Here is a 15169-nt window from a genome sequence, read left to right on the forward strand (position 1 = left end):
TATTGTGACAGCTCCCAAAACATTTTCTAAGCCAGGAGCAGGAGGGTTGTGTTGGATAAGCCTTGTCAGACCATTTTGTGTCTGCTTGAAATATGCCCCCCATTCTGTTGCTGCAAACATGCCGGGTTCATCCCGTTTAATGAACTCACAGGACTGCCAGGGCTGGTGAAATGGTGAAATACAGCTTGTGCCAACAGCCAGAGGACACAGGGCTTGGTTTCTGTGCCAGGGTGAGTGGCACTGGGACAAAGCAGTGTGAGGGTGGGTGGGGACATGTGACAGATCCTCTGGGCAGTGCTGGGGTGCAGCACCACCTGACAGTGACACTGAGCTGCTGCCATCCTCAGCCCTGGCCTCTCTCAGTCCCCAGAGCTCTGGAGTGGCCTCCAGGTGATGCCAAGGATGCCCAAGGGGGCTGAGTGCAGCCCCTCACCTGCTGGCTGAACAGGAGCAGAACTGGGTGTGCTTTTTTCCAGTTGCTGCCACAGACTGATCAGAGAGAGAAAAAGGATTTGTGCACCAAATATGCTTGGGATATAATTCCTCTGCAACGAGCAGGATTGGATAAACTGCTTTTCTAGGCAGCTGGATGCACTCCAGTGCTAGACCTGGCTAGTCTGGCTCTCATGAAACACCAGGAAAAAGCAGGGACCTTCCCCTGCTTGGATAATTCTGTACAGAAAGGAACAATTCCCCTCTGCGGGTCCTTAGCAGGACCATGCAGCCCCTGAGTGATACCTGCAGTCCCAACACCTCCAGATCCCAGTGCCTGCTGTGGCTGGGTGGCATCTGGGACAGATGAGGGACAGAGCACCACGAGCAGCTGCACATGCACCAAGACCAGGCTGCTGCTGTGGCTGCACTTGTTTATCCCCACTCCTGTTTTTAGGGCAGGGCATGGCTCACGAATCATCCCCTGGGAGGGCACTGCCCCCTTACCTGCTCACACAAGGTGCCAATGAGCCCTTCCAGGTCCTGCTTCTCGTGCAGCACCATCTGCTTCTGCTCGTGCTCCTGCTCCAGCTGCATCTCCAGCTGCCGGAGCTGTGGGAGAAAGCCAGCCACGCTCAGTGCCCAGCCACCCCTCAAGGTGCCACTGCCACGGTGGGGGTTTGGCATTCCCCAGGAGAGGGAGTCACCTCTGCAGCCAGCACTGGGAACCAGGAATGGGCCACGTCCCCTGGAGCACCTCCTACCCTGGCAGTGCCAGTGCCAGGGACCTGCAGGACACTGGGGACAGGATGGGCTGTTTGAAGCACACCCAGACATGCCCCTGCAGCTCTGGAATTCGTGTTTGCACCCACCAACCTCATGGCCTTGAGGAGAGGCTGTTTTCTGCAAATCATCCCCAAACATGACATCCCTGGAGCTGACACTGGTGTTACTGGGAGCACTGGGTCCATGTGCTGCATCACGTGTGGCTCTCACACACTGTCCCCAACAGCCCCTCCATTGTGACAGGGGCTCATCCCTGACCCCAAGCCTGCACCCCAAGGCTGTGACCGAGGCTCATGCTGGGGTGATGGTGGGAAAACAAGAACATGGACCCCTGGAAGGGTTCCTGAGGACATGGGGAGCAGCCAGCATCAAACCTACCCTCTTCTGGCAGGATTTCTGCATGTCCTCCAGCTCCTCGTCCTTGTCCTCCAGCTCCTTCTGGTGGATCTGCTTCATCCTCTCAATCTCCAGCTCCAGCCTCTCGTGGAGCTGAAACACCCAGAGGTGATGCACACCCCGAGGGGATGAGGATGGCGTTGGGCTGTCCCAGCAGGGACAGACACCCCTGATCCCCCCAGCGCCACGTTACCTGCTCCAGGTGATCCACAGCAGCTGTTTGCCGCTCCAGCTCCTTCTTCTGCTCTGCAGCGCTGCCCTCCAGGTCCCAGAGCTTCTTCTTGAGCGTGGGCACCGTGTCCGTGGCCCCGGGGGTGCTGAGCTCCTGCACTCGACCAGCCAGCACGGCCACCTGCTGCTCCAGCCTGGCCACCTCGGCCTCCTTGTGCTGGGCAGAGCGGGGTCAGAGCCTGGACACTCACACCCTGCTCCCAGAACCCACAGCATTCCCAAAGGCATCGTGCCAACCCCCTGGAGCAGCAGCAGGGGTCCCACATCGAGAGCCACATGCCCAGTTTTCCCTCTTGATCCTGACCTCACCTTCCCACTGCCCTGGGGTGTCCCCCGTGGGTTCCCTGCAGCCCCAGCTGCCTGGGGGGGCTGGCAGCAGCCCTGGGGGTTCCCCCCACCCCAGCAGCCATGCCCCTGCCACCACGGTGGCATTTGGTGCAGCACCATCCCATGGGGCACAGACAGCACCTTCCCCAAGGTGGGACTGGGGGTAGGCATGTGAGGAAGAGCACAAGTGACCCCAGTGAAAATGGGGTGTCCCTGATTAGCTGAATCATGGGGTGAGCATCACTTACACCTAGCAACACCCCTTCTGGAAGGAGATTTAAACACACTGAGCTGTGCTAAGAGAAATTGGAATCAAGTTTCCTGATTGCCTCTGCTCTAATTGCAAGGATAATGAGTGCTGCTCCCAAAAGTGGGTCCAACAGAGCAAAGTGGGATCTCCTCGTACCTCCAGGCTCTGCTGCAGTTTGCCCATCTCCCAGCGGATGCTGGTGTTCTCCTGGGACAGCTTTTCACGGAGGCTCTTCTCGAAGGCAGATTGCCCCAGGGCCTGGGCTAACTGCAGGTCAAACCTGGAGGGCAGCACAGCAAGCTCAGGCTGGACAGGGCTTGGAGCACTCTGGAATAGTGGAAGGAGAATATTCCCCCTCCATGGCAAGGGATGCAGCTGGATGAGCTTTAAGGTCCCTTCCAACCCAAACCGGTCTGGGCTCAGACCCTGTGTCAGTCACAGAGCAATGGGATGGAAAAATAACTCCCAGCAGCAAAAACAAAAACAGCTCCACCCTTACAGCAGCTCCACCCTTACAGCAGCTCTTCACCCACCCTGTTGTGGTGCACCAGTTTAGTTGTTCTCTTGCACTGGGTGATTGGGAATTTGCCCAGATAGTTTTATATTGCACTGTATAGCTTATGTTATATATCATGTGGTTTGTTACCCCTTTTCCCCATCACGTGGCCTTTCCCTCACCTGTCCCAGTACCACCTGGTGATCTCTCCCCCGGGTTACCCCTCCCCTCACCACTCCTCACTGGTGTCCCATTGGCTGCGGACCTCTCCGTGTGTCCCCATCCTGGGGTATAAAAGCTCCCTGCTGCCAGGATTTTCCCCATCACGTGGCCCTTCCCTCACCTGTCCCAGTACCACCTGGTGATCTCTCCCCTGGGTTACCCCTCCCCTCACCACTCCTCACTGGTGTCCCATTGGCTGCGGACCTCTCCGTGTGTCCCCATCCTGGGGTATAAAAGCTCCCTGCTGCCAGGGAATGCTCTCTTTCTCCCATGGGTTTGTCCACCTGCTGTGTCTCTTGGAATAAAGGAGAACGTTCCCCACGTGGAGGAGAGTGCTTCTCAATCTTTTACCTTTGTCTATGAAGTATTGTGTGGGCAAGGCTCTATAGCCAGCCAGAGTGGACCCCACAGCCCAGGAAACACGATTCTTCACCACCCCAACCCTCCCCGTTCCCTGGCTCCTGCCCCAGCACCCCCAGCCCTCCCGGTGCTCCCCACCAGCCTTACTTCTTCTGCCTCTTCTCCAGCTCGTGGCTGCGGCTCTGCTGGTTCTCAGCCAGCAGCCGGGCGTCCTCCAGCTCGCAGGCCAGGCGCTGGCAGCGCCGCCGCAGCCGCTGCGCCCCGTCCCGCGCCGCCTGGCACGCCGCCCGCGCCTCGCCCAGCTGCGGAGGGCACAGCGGCTGTGGCAGCCAGGGAGGGACACGCGGACCCCAGGGACCCCACAGAAGATGGAGACGTGCACCACAGGGACTCCATGGACCGCCCAAAAGATGGACACATGCACCCCGTGGAGGAGGGAACTCATAGACACCACAGACACCACGGCACAGGCACCCCACAGAGGAGGGACCCCATAGACTCTACAGCACACTCAATTCACAGAGGAGGGACCCTTGGACCCCACACACCCCACAGAGGAGGAGCCCCACTGACCCCACACACCCCACAGAGGAAAGGCCCCTGGACCCCACACACCCCACAGAGGAGGGACACATGGACCCCACACAGGAGGGACCCTATAGACTCCATGGCACACTCAATTCACAGAGGAGGGACCCTTGGATCCCACACACACCACAGAGGAACCCCACTGACCCCACACACCCCACAGAGGAGGGACACATGGACCCCACACAGGAGGGACCCTATAGACTCCATGGCACACTCAATTCACAGAGGAGGGACCCTTGGATCCCACACACACCACAGAGGAACCCCACTGACCCCACACACTGCACAGAGGAAGGACTCTTGGACCCCACACACCCCACAGAGGAGGAGCCCCACTGACCCCACACACCCCACAGAGGAAGGACCCTTGGACCCCACACACACCACAGAGGAAGGACCCCACTGACCCCACACACCCCACAGAGGAGCCCCACTGACCCCACACCCCTGGATAAAATCCCCACCAGGCCTCAGCCTCACTTTATTCCCCAGGGCTGGTTCACCCAGAGGTTTTTCACTAAACAAGGACAGCCCGAGGTGCTGTGTCCCCCCCAGCTCCAGGCACCCCCCGATGCCTGCAGCATCCCAGCCTCTCCTGCTGAGTCAGGGGCGATGCCTGGTCCCATTTCTCTTTGCGTCTGGACTGGAATCCCCAAGGATCCCTGTGGTGTTTGGGACAGACACGCAGAGCTCTCCCACGCCAGGGAATGGAGTCGTTAAGGAATGGCTTTAAATAAGCAAAATCTTGCATTAATGAAGCCTGTAATTCCACACTAACTGAGAGCAAATGGGCTGCTTCACTTTACCCAAGCTCCTAAAACTCAGCTTCTTTCTTATTACTATTTAATGTACCATGAGAAATCTTTATTTCTTTGTTTTATCCTTATGGGAAGTGACCTGGCTCCCAGGCACTGCTCAGGGAAGCACGTTGGCTTTTTCCCTCCTTGGGGCAAAGCTCGGGAGCTGCCAGCTCTTTGTGACAGATGGGGACAGCACAGCCATGTACAGCTCCTAAAGCCAGAGCAGCACCAAGACCCACCACTGAAAACCCCCTGCCCACAGCTCCTCACCCTCTGCCCACGCTCACACTTGACCAAGGTGGAATTTTGCTATGCAAAAGTGATTTCTGAGGCTCAGACCAGTAGAAAATATCTGTTTTTTCCTGGTCAGTGAGAACAGCAACATAAAGCAGACACAATGCTGAGCCTAAGCCCTGCAAAGCTCCTGGGAGCAGGGAGAGGAATATCCCTAGGACAGCCCTGCTGCCGTGGGTGCCCCTGTCCCCTCCTGGGCTGGCAGCACTTGCCTTTTGCTCGAGCCCTGTCCTGGTGCCCAGCTCTGCCTCCAGCCGTTCCTCCAGCTGTGCCAGCCGCTTCCGCAGGAAAACGATCTCGGTCTGGGCACAGTCAAACCTCACCTGCCACTCATCCTCTGCCAACGAGAGACACCCAGGGGTGCAGGGTGGGTGCTGGGGCCTGACCAGCCCCCGTGGCCCTGCTGGGAGCAGGGCAGGGGGTGCACAAAGCACTGAAACCAGCACAGAGCTTATGGGGCACGGCTGTGCTTTGTGTGCCCCGCTCACACAGAACCTGCGCCCTGCCTCAGGCACAGCACGTGTGCCCATCCCATCCCCATCCCATCCCACCCCATCCCAGCACATGCCAGCAGTGGCAGCAGCACCCTGGGGCACAGCACCACCAGCCCCATGCCAGATCCAGAGCTGTGTCACCAAGCTGTCACTGCCAGCTCCCGCTGGATGAGCAACGCGGGGTGACAGAACGCTCTGGAGTGGCCAGGGGCTGCAGAGTGGCACTGACTGGGGGGGACAAACCTCTGCCCTCTTCTCTGCGGCCCCAGAGGTCAGGCTGGATGCCCAGAGCATGCATTGCCTCCAGAGGGACATCCCTACCTCCTCCAGAGCCACTGATCTTCATCTCACGCAGCTGCACCAGCTGCTGGGCCTCTTCCAGCTGCTTCTCCACCGACTCCAGCTTCTTCTGCACTTGGTCGTGTTTGCTCTGGGGAAGGGAGGAAGGGAGCAGCTCTACCCAGCTCTGGGGCACTCAGGAGGGCTGTGTCAGGGGGATGGCAGGGCCACTGTCACCGCACAGGGCTCGGGGCTCTGTACCTGCAGCTCCTGCAGCTCGCGGGTGCCCCGCAGCCGCTCCGCCCGCTCCCCATCCAGGGCCTGGCAGGTGACATCGCCCTTGTAGCGCTCATCCGACAGCTCCGTGGTCAGGTCGATGATCTGGGGGAGCAGGGGGTCAGTCTGGGCATGGCTGGGGGGTTTCTGCCACGCCACAGCCATCCCGACAGCTCTGCCTGGTCTCAGGAGTGCACACCGGCCCTGACCAGTGTCACCAGTGGCAGCCCAGGCTCCTGTGTGGCAGCTGCCTGTGCCACGCTGCCTGCACTGCAGGGCTCATCACAGCTCTCCATTGTCCTACTTTATTGCATTAAATTTCCTTTGAAACCAGGAGCAGAAGGGGAGAATTATTAATCCAGAAAATCAATTCCATTTTCCGCAGAGCAGACGGGCACATGGTCCTTCCTGCTCAGCCAGTCCAGGGGCTGCAGAGCCACAGGAAAACACAGCATTCCAACACTCCTTTCCTGTGTCTGACAGCATTTTAAGGCACCTCACATTGTGCAGGCACCAGGTCCTTAGGGAATCCCACAAGCTTAACCCAGTAAGCAAATCCCACAGGATTTCTCTCCCTGGTGTTTTCCTAGGTCTGCCCTGAGGCAGCTGCCTTGCTCAGCATTCCCAAAGGCTTAAACTAAACCATCTTTACCCCCTTCCCAGGGATGAGGAGGGTCCTGGCCTTGGGGGCTGTCGGCTCCATCACGCAGAGCTGCAGCCTAGACCCAGCTCAGCCCTGCTGCAGCCGAGGGAGCTGGGAAAGCCCAGGGTATTTATAGAAACCTTGGGAGCTCCTTCTCCTCATGATGCTTGGCAAAATCCCAGGCACAATCACAAGGAGCTGCGCACCCAAGAGCAGAACCCACAGAGGATCAGCAGCCAGCTGGGAACGCAGAATCACAGAATGGTTTGGGCTGGAAAGGACCTTAAAGCTCATCCAGTTCCACCCCATGGGCAGGGACACCTTCCACCAGCCCAGGGTGCTCCCAGCCCCATCCAACCTGGCCCTGGATACTTTCAGGGATGGGGCAGCCACAGCTTCTCTGGGCAGCCTGGAGTGATGTCAGCCTGGAATTCTGCAGCTGGACACTGCAGCCTCTCCAGAATCCTGTCCAGGGGACCATCCCTGGCAGCTGCCCCTGCCCATGGCTCCTCCTGCTCTGCTGGAACTGCTGCTCCTGTTCATCCCCATCAGCTCCCATCCCAACATGGCCAAGCAGGGCTGTGGCAGAGGTTTTGGGGTGTGTATCAGATGTTTTGGGGTCTGCACCAGAGGTTCTGGGGCTGTACCTTGCTCTCCAGACTCTCTGTAGTCTGTCTGAGCTCGCTGCATGCCTGCTCGGATTTTTCCAGCTTCCTTCTCAGCGCCGCCAGCTCCTCCTAGGGAAGATTGGAAAAAAACACACACAGAGAGTTCCAGCATCCTCGGTTTATTTATGAAAACCTTGTTTTCTGTTCAAAATAAGTGGAAGAGACATAGCTGCCTTATTAATAAAATTTACCAGGCAACTTTGAAGGCTGCTCACTGCAAATTGCCGGGACTACAGCTCCTGACATGAATTCCATCGGAGGGAATGTCAGCTTTGGTGTGTGTAGAGCATGTTTTATGAGAGAGCAGCAAACCTCAAAAGCCTGGGATGAACAGCCAGGGGCCTGGATCATGCCCAGGGAGTGTCTCAGGGCCCTGGCAGGTATCAGAGCATGGTGCAAAGGCACAGTGTTGGCTGTGATTCCTTCCCAGGCAGCAGGAGCTGCTCCACGCAGCCTTGTCCTGCTTTGATGTCCAACACTGAGCAGGAGCAGAACGTGCAGCATGGTGATAAAAACAGAGGTTAACAGATGATGGGGCCTGATGGATCCCAGGTGGGTTTGGAGACAAAAACAGAGGCTTGGGCAGCTTTTATTTCATCTGAGCCAGCCTGAAAACATCTTGTTAAAACCTCGCTAAGGCAAGAGGAGGAGCGGGATTCCAGGAAAGAGAGGAATTTAGCACAGGTCTCAGAGGGTGCAGAGGGCTGAAAGGAGCCTTTCCTGGGACAAAAAATGTCCATGAGCATCTCCCATCACCCAGGACAACACAGGTGGATGCCAGCACAGCACTGGGGACAGTACAGAGTGGAGTCCACTCTGTCACAGGGGTGTTTGAATACTCATCTCCCCACAGGCTGACAAGCCCATCCCCAGGGGTTTGGCTCAGGGGACACAGCCCTGGAGCTTGCAGAGGGCACGAGGAGGGCAGTGGGGGAACCCAGGGGTGGAATTTGACTCTGGGGATATGGTGTCACCATGATATTTTTATGAAAATCCTTTGCTAGGATTTTTCTCCTATTCTAGCTGAGAAGCCTCAGAAAAGAAATGTAAACAATTAACTATTTGATGGCTGTGAATGTGGTCTGGACATTGTTTACCAGCAGGTGCATCTTTGATTGGTCCATGTGAGTTGTTTCTACTTCATAACTAGTCAAAGATCCAGCTGTGACGGACTCTCTGAGAGTCACAAGCTTTTGTTATGATTCCTTCCTTGCTATTGCTTTCCAGCCTTCCGACGGATCCTTTCTCTCTATTCTTTTTAGTATAGTTTGAGTATAGCATTTTAATATAATATCATAATATAATAAATCAACCATCTGAAACATGGAGTCAAGATTCTCATCTCTTCCCTTGTCCTGGGACCCTCAAACACAACCATAACAGGGTGTGTTTGCTACTGTCCCCCTAAGCAAGTCACTTCTCCCTCCACAGCTCTGCAGAACGTGTGGCACTGGGCTAAGAACAGATGCCAACTTCTGGATGGTAGGAAAAACATCTTTGCCTGGGCAGAAGTGACTTTCAACTTGAGCAATCCATCAGGCAGAGCCCCTAGAGAACCCTGTCCTGTCGCACCCATCCCAGCCCACCCTTGGCACTCACTTCCTTGGCGCGGAGCTGCTCCTCGGCGAGGTTAACGCTGAGCAGGGGCCGCACGTGGCTCAGCAGCTGCCACCAGGGCCAGTGCCTGACTGCCTGGAACACCTGCAGGTTCTTCTGGATGCAGCGGATGGCCAGGCGCTGGATCTGTGGGGACACAGCAGCCATGACCCTCACCCAGCCAGGACTGCCAGGAGGGACCGGGCTGGAGGGGGAAAGGGGCAGAGGAGCTCAGGGATGGCAGCACAGCATCTCATGGCTACAGGGGAAAGCTTCAAGGGAGCTCTAAAGAGCTGTATTTGGGTGCTGTGGGCCGTGTCCCAGCAGCGCTGACCCGGGTGGGCTCAGGTGCCCCCAGCCCACGGGATGGGTACCTTCAGTCTCTTGAACTTTTGGCGGCTGAGGAAGCCCTTGCAGGCAGCCTGGAGCAGAGTCATTTTCTGGGCTATCAGCTTGTCCCGCTGCTTCTCCAGCCTGGACATCACCCCCGGCTTCAGGAACACCTGGCAGCAAGGAACAGGTGACACACCCCAGGCCAGGGCTGGGAACCCTCCCTCCTCCTTGACAGAGACATCGACCATCACAAGGTGCAATTCCTCAAAACTTTTTCTGTGGGACGCTGCCTGTTCCCCTCACTGTGGGGATGGGATGGGACGGGATGGGATGGGATGGGATGGGATGGGATGGGATGGGATGGGATGGGATGGATGGATGGATGGATGGATGGATGGATGGATGGATGGATGGATACCTCCACTGACAGAGGATTCTGACCAGTGAGACATAGATACACACAGGTAACAGCAATGATGTGTTACAATCGCAAAACCAAAATAAACCAGATTGTTTTCTTTCTCTGAACTGGTCAGAAGCGCCTCAGAAATGACACAGATTTGCTGATGCCATCAGACCCAGGCCGGTATCGATCTCTGAGTGTCTGAAGTGTCTCTGGGTCACTGCTGGGAGAAGCCCTTGGAATCCAGGACCAGGAGCTCCCAGCCATTTCCATGGCCCAGCTTTAATAACCCTGAGTGACACGGGCGAGGCCGGGGCAGTGCTGGGAGAGCTGCATTTTAACTGTGCCAAATTGAATCAAAGCACAACCCCAAGGAAAGTGGCTCTCCCGAGCTGATGCCATGATTGCTCCACCACCCATTCGATCGCCTCATTAATGTCTGAATTAACTCCCCAGCCCTGCAAGTTTCACAGCTGGTACAAAATCAATGCTCAAAGCGACGGCAAAGCGAACTCGTCCCTAACAAAATGTGACCGGGGCTGCCACCGTGCTATTGATTAAGAACGAGGGTTCCAGAGAGGAGATAATTACAAACTGCACAGTGCAGGATAAAAGAAAGTCATTTTGCTCCACAGAACCGTTCCGTGAATTCTTTCTTTACAAACTCCAGAGCTGAAGGCAAGCACGCACGTGAAATTAATTTTTCTTTCAGACCATCACACTGAGGTTCAAATGTGGTTGCTGTGACAGTTCCTGCTCTGCAGCAAAGCCACGAGCTGCCCAAGCCCCCTTCACTCCCAGGAGACATCAGTGGTAATTAGGAACTTAAATACCACCAGGGGCTGGCTGGGTTTTGGTAATTAGGTAGAGGAGTGACCCTGGGTAGTGCTTTCAGATGGGAATTACGAGGATTTTACTCTGATATTTAGAGTCTCAGTTTCCCAGCCCACCTGGTGCCATCTGCAGCAGTGGAGGAGAGCCTCTGTCCCCAGTTTGGGGAGCTTTGTGCTGCTGGGGAGCCTGGCATGAGGCTGTGCCCACACACACCAGAGCAACAGGGAAGCAGGGCACACTGTGGTACCTGGGTGCGTCCTATGGCAACGCTCTTCTTCTCCAGATCCAGTGCCTGGAACAGCTCCTCGATAGCCTACGGAGAAGGGGCACATCATGGGACTGCTCAGTGAACACCCTCACCCTGCTGTCAGCTGCTGAAATGGGGTTCAGAGACCCCCAGTCCTCATGGGCACCCAGTGAGGGTCCACCCAGCTCTGCCCTCCTTTCCTCCTCCCTTTGCCAAAGCCCAGTTCCAAGTCCCAGTGCAAGGACTTCCCTCCCCTGAGGCTTTCAGCAGGATGGGGAGCAGAGATCTGCAGCTGCAGGGAAGATTTTCCTCCTTTTCCTGGTCTGGCAGAGCCTTGGGACACGGGCAGGAGGTGACACAGGGGACAGTGCCTGTCCCAGCACTGTCCAGCTGCACTCAGTGCTCCCCTCCTGCCCCCCTCACCAACAGCTCATCCCATGGAGCCAAAAACAGGGGAAGGGCTGAGCTCTCCCCTGAGCCCATGGCACAGAACTCCTGGAGGATTCAAGCAGGAGATTATCCCAAGGAGAAGCCTGAACTCAATTACTCCAAGCTTTGGACCAGAACATGAACATAACAGCAGCAACACCAGCCACTCCCCCGGGGCAGCCACGCTGCATGGATGGTTTGAAAGCCCCAGGGCTACAGAAATTGTAACAAAAATCCTCTGCTAACACCTCATTCCACACAACATCATCTAATTTGCTCCCCGAAGGACAAACCCACAGAAGGAATATTCCACCCAGGAGCAGCAGGATTGCAGCCCTGGCCTCACTAGCAGCCGTGCAAGGAGGGGATGGAGCACACCAGGGAGGGAGATGTGGATCACAGAGCCCGAAACACCGTGCCAGGGTGAGGAAGCACCAGTGCTGTGGCTGTGCCTGTTCTGGTGGCACCGCTGGGACCAGGAGTGGTGCAGGGCTGTGCAGGACAGTCCCACCCCAGCATGAGCACAGGGCCAGCTCCCGCTGCACTGTCCCCTCACAGCTGAGCCTCCCCTGCTCCAGCAGCCAGGTTCATGCCACGTCCCAGGAAGCATTTCCCAGCTGACAAACCCTCGTGGCAGCAAGCTCCGGGGAGGATGGGATTTTCCAAATCCCCTGCTTACACGCTGCTGACAAGGCACCCTCTGCCTCCGACAGCATTTCATAGCAATATTGACCTTTCCCAATTGTCAGACTTGTCTTATTAAATCCCGAGGTCTTAACTGCCTTTGCACATGCTGGCTGCAGTTTGCACAGCACAGCACGTGCCCAGCTTTAATTCAGCTCCTCTCAGCTCTTGGTGGCTCATCCATAGCTTTATTCCAGGCATGGCTTTTTGCTGGTTTTGCTACAAATTTACTTGGAAACAAATAAAACTGGCAGGTGTCCAAATTCCCTCTTGAGCCCTTTTGGCTTTCAGCATCACGGGGTGAAGTGAGGAGTCACCCCAGGCTGCAGGTGATGCCCAGTGCCCAGAAGATTCCACTCTCTTGGGTCCCTGGGAATGCTGCCTGGCTTGTCCTCAGCCCCAGGTTTTTGGGGAGCCAGGGAGAGGCACTGTGCCACAGCAATGCCCACACTCTCCCCTCAGTTCTGGCACCATCACAGCCCCACCGGGGGTGCCAGCCCGTGCCCCCCAGCCCAGCACACACCTTGCTCTCATCTGGCACCTCGTAGGCAGAGCTGTGCTTCTTCATCACCTCCGGGGTCAGCAGCTGGAAGCGCCTGCGGAACTGGGTGAGGAGCAGCCGATCCGAATAGCCTGGGGGCACACAGGGCTCTTGGGGGCTGCACCACGCCCCCGGCACTGCCACTGCCCCTGGCAGGTGGGGAGGGACCTGCTGGGACATCCTGTGCACAGCAAAGGGCACCGGGGGTGGAGGGACATGGGGAGCTGCCACGAGAGAGAAACCCCTGCAGTGAGGGCAGGGAGAGGGCACCGAGATGGGTTTGAGGTGGCCAGATGCCACCCCAGCACCTCGTGTCACCCCCGGGCCTCCTGCACAGCTCCCTGTCCCCGTGGCACGGGCTGTGGCTGTGGTCAGTGCAGGTGCAGCCTGATGCTCCAAGGGGAGCTCCACTGGAGCTGCAGCCACAGAGACCAGGCAGGAGAGGGGCTCAGAACCCCTGCAAAAAGCAGGAATAAAAATGGAGAATTTCTGAATGGGGAATTTCTGAAGGAAGGGGGATTCCCTGCCTGCTGGTGAGAAGCAGGTGATGAGCAAAGGCTGAAGGGCTGAGCCAGGGGCAGGGAGCTGCAGGGGCAGGGTCTGGACGTACCGACACGGTGGAGGCGCAGGGCATCCAGGAGCTGGCTCCCCTCCAGCTGCGTCCTCAGGGCCACCACATCCAGCTGTGGGGCTGAGTCTGGTGGCGCTGGGGGCCGAGGGACCGGCCCTTCCTGGCCCATCCCTGGGAGGAGGCAGTGGACAAAGTGCAGCTGGGACCGCCGGAGAAGGTTGGTGAGGGCATCCTGGAGGGTGGCAGAGGTCAGTGGGGATGGAGAGGACAGTGGGGTCAGCACGTGCTGGCAGTGGGAAATGCTCCCTGTGCACCTGCAGGGTGTCTGGGCAGGTGGAGGAGTCAGCTCCGAGTTGGGAGCAGCATCAGTCAGAGGGTGAACACAAGTGGTGAGCAGGACCCTTCCTCCTGATGTGCCACGTGTTCAGGTGATGGCCAGGGTTTGTAGAACCATGAAATTATTTGGATTGGAAGGATTAAAAATCATTGTGGTTGAGGGATGCTGGGGAGGGGGTTTGCCAGGGACAGGCAGGACCACAAAACAGGCTGATCAGGGACTCAGCAGAGCCTGAGCCTCATCTCCTGAGAGAGTTTGGACACTTAATTAGGTGTGAGAGCAGCAGGAGCCTGGCACGTGCCCAGCGCCGAGGGCTGGATACTGTCTGAGCACTTAAGAGGATTAAAGCAGCGAGGTGCTCGTGTAATCTGTGTGAGATCTGTGTGAGATCTGTGTGAGATCTGTGTGAGATCTGTGTGTGATCTGTGTGAGATCTGTGTGAAATTGTGTGTGAGCTGTGTGTGATCTGAGATCTGTTTGAGATCTGTGTGTGGTCTGTGTGCGATGTGTGTGTGCTCTGTGTGCTCTGTGTCAGATCTGTGTGTGCTCTGTGTCAGATCTGTGTGATCTGTGTGAGATCTGTGTGCTCTGTGTGAGATCTGTGATCTGTGTGTGCTCTGTGAGATCTGTGTGTGCGCTGTGTGAGATCTGTGTGTGCGCTGTGTCAGATCTGTGTGCTCTGTGTGAGATCTGTGATCTGTGTGTGCTCTGTGTCAGATCTGTGTGATCTGTGTGAGATCTGTGTGCTCTGTGTGAGATCTGTGATCTGTGTGTGCTCTGTGTCAGATCTGTGTGTGCTCTGTGTCAGATCTGTGTGTGCTCTGTGTCAGATCTGTGTGTGCTCTGTGTGAGATCTGTGATCTCTGTGTGATCTGTGCCACCCATGCCTGATCTCTTTGCCTGTGGCTCTCCCTGAGTGACAGCAGCACAGCACCCCGCTGGCCACATCGCTGATGGGACGGGCAGGAGCTCACTCACTGCTGGGGCTGCGGGCACCCCGGTAAGGAACCCTGCCGAGGCAAGATCCCCCCGTGGCATCACCACGCTCCGTGCCACAACCCCCCGCCCGCACCGCCGTGTCCCAGCGCTGGCACTCACCGCCTGCAGCTTGATCTGGGCGCACACCGACCTCTTCCTGACGGCGGCGAAGCTGCTGGCGAAGGTTTTCCTGAGGCAGGCGTTGCGGTGCAGCGCGGGCTGGGAGCGGCCGTCCAGCCCGGCCAGGGCGCGGCAGCCCGGCGGAGCGCTCGCCCGCGGCTGCGCCAGCTGCCGGACCGCGCCTCTGCGGGACACACACGCTGGCACCCGGCCTCTGCCACCCCAAATCCCAGACTGGTGCAGCTCTGAGGAGCGGGAAGGGGTGCCGGGACACCCCCGCCCTCTGCATCCTCCCTGGTGGGAGCATGGGAGAAGTCCCTAGCCTGTTCTCTGCTGTTAAAGCTTCCCTGGGTTGGAGCCCAAACCGACTGAGCCAGGAGCATGCAAGCAGAAGGTTAAAATCCCCCTGTGTGCACTGACACCTGCAGCACTTCAGTTCCCTTTCAGTTCCAATTTCGTTTGCAAGGCTGCTCAAAGCAGAGGGAAAACCCGGGCAGCTGCTGGTGAAGCCTCACAGCTCTGACTTGTGCTGCACCTCCGCAGGCAGGGAC

The 15169-nt window shown here is 57.3% G+C and overlaps 1 protein-coding gene across 4 annotated transcripts in view; it reads right to left on the reverse strand.

Annotated features, from left to right (window-relative positions):
* Window positions 1-15169, reverse strand: part of MYO18B (myosin XVIIIB) — a 57921-nt gene that overhangs the window by 25315 nt on the left and 17437 nt on the right. For all 4 annotated transcript variants that reach the window (XM_039724383.1, XM_039724384.1, XM_039724385.1 and 1 more), the window contains 15 exons: window positions 14619-14802; window positions 13223-13415; window positions 12595-12704; window positions 10959-11024; window positions 9516-9644; window positions 9145-9288; window positions 7525-7614; window positions 6220-6339; window positions 6001-6109; window positions 5398-5522; window positions 3648-3802; window positions 2579-2702; window positions 1808-2002; window positions 1597-1707; window positions 940-1044 (listed from right to left, as the gene is read on the reverse strand). In XM_039724383.1, coding sequence (XP_039580317.1) covers window positions 940-1044; window positions 1597-1707; window positions 1808-2002; window positions 2579-2702; window positions 3648-3802; window positions 5398-5522; window positions 6001-6109; window positions 6220-6339; window positions 7525-7614; window positions 9145-9288; window positions 9516-9644; window positions 10959-11024; window positions 12595-12704; window positions 13223-13415; window positions 14619-14802 — 1960 coding nt within the window. The remainder of the gene's footprint in view (window positions 1-939; window positions 1045-1596; window positions 1708-1807; window positions 2003-2578; window positions 2703-3647; window positions 3803-5397; window positions 5523-6000; window positions 6110-6219; window positions 6340-7524; window positions 7615-9144; window positions 9289-9515; window positions 9645-10958; window positions 11025-12594; window positions 12705-13222; window positions 13416-14618; window positions 14803-15169) is intronic.

The sequence above is a fragment of the Passer montanus genome, unplaced genomic scaffold (assembly GCF_014805655.1).
Source record: "Passer montanus isolate IOZ18808 unplaced genomic scaffold, ASM1480565v1 scaffold53, whole genome shotgun sequence".
NCBI classification, from domain to species: Eukaryota; Metazoa; Chordata; class Aves; order Passeriformes; family Passeridae; genus Passer; species Passer montanus.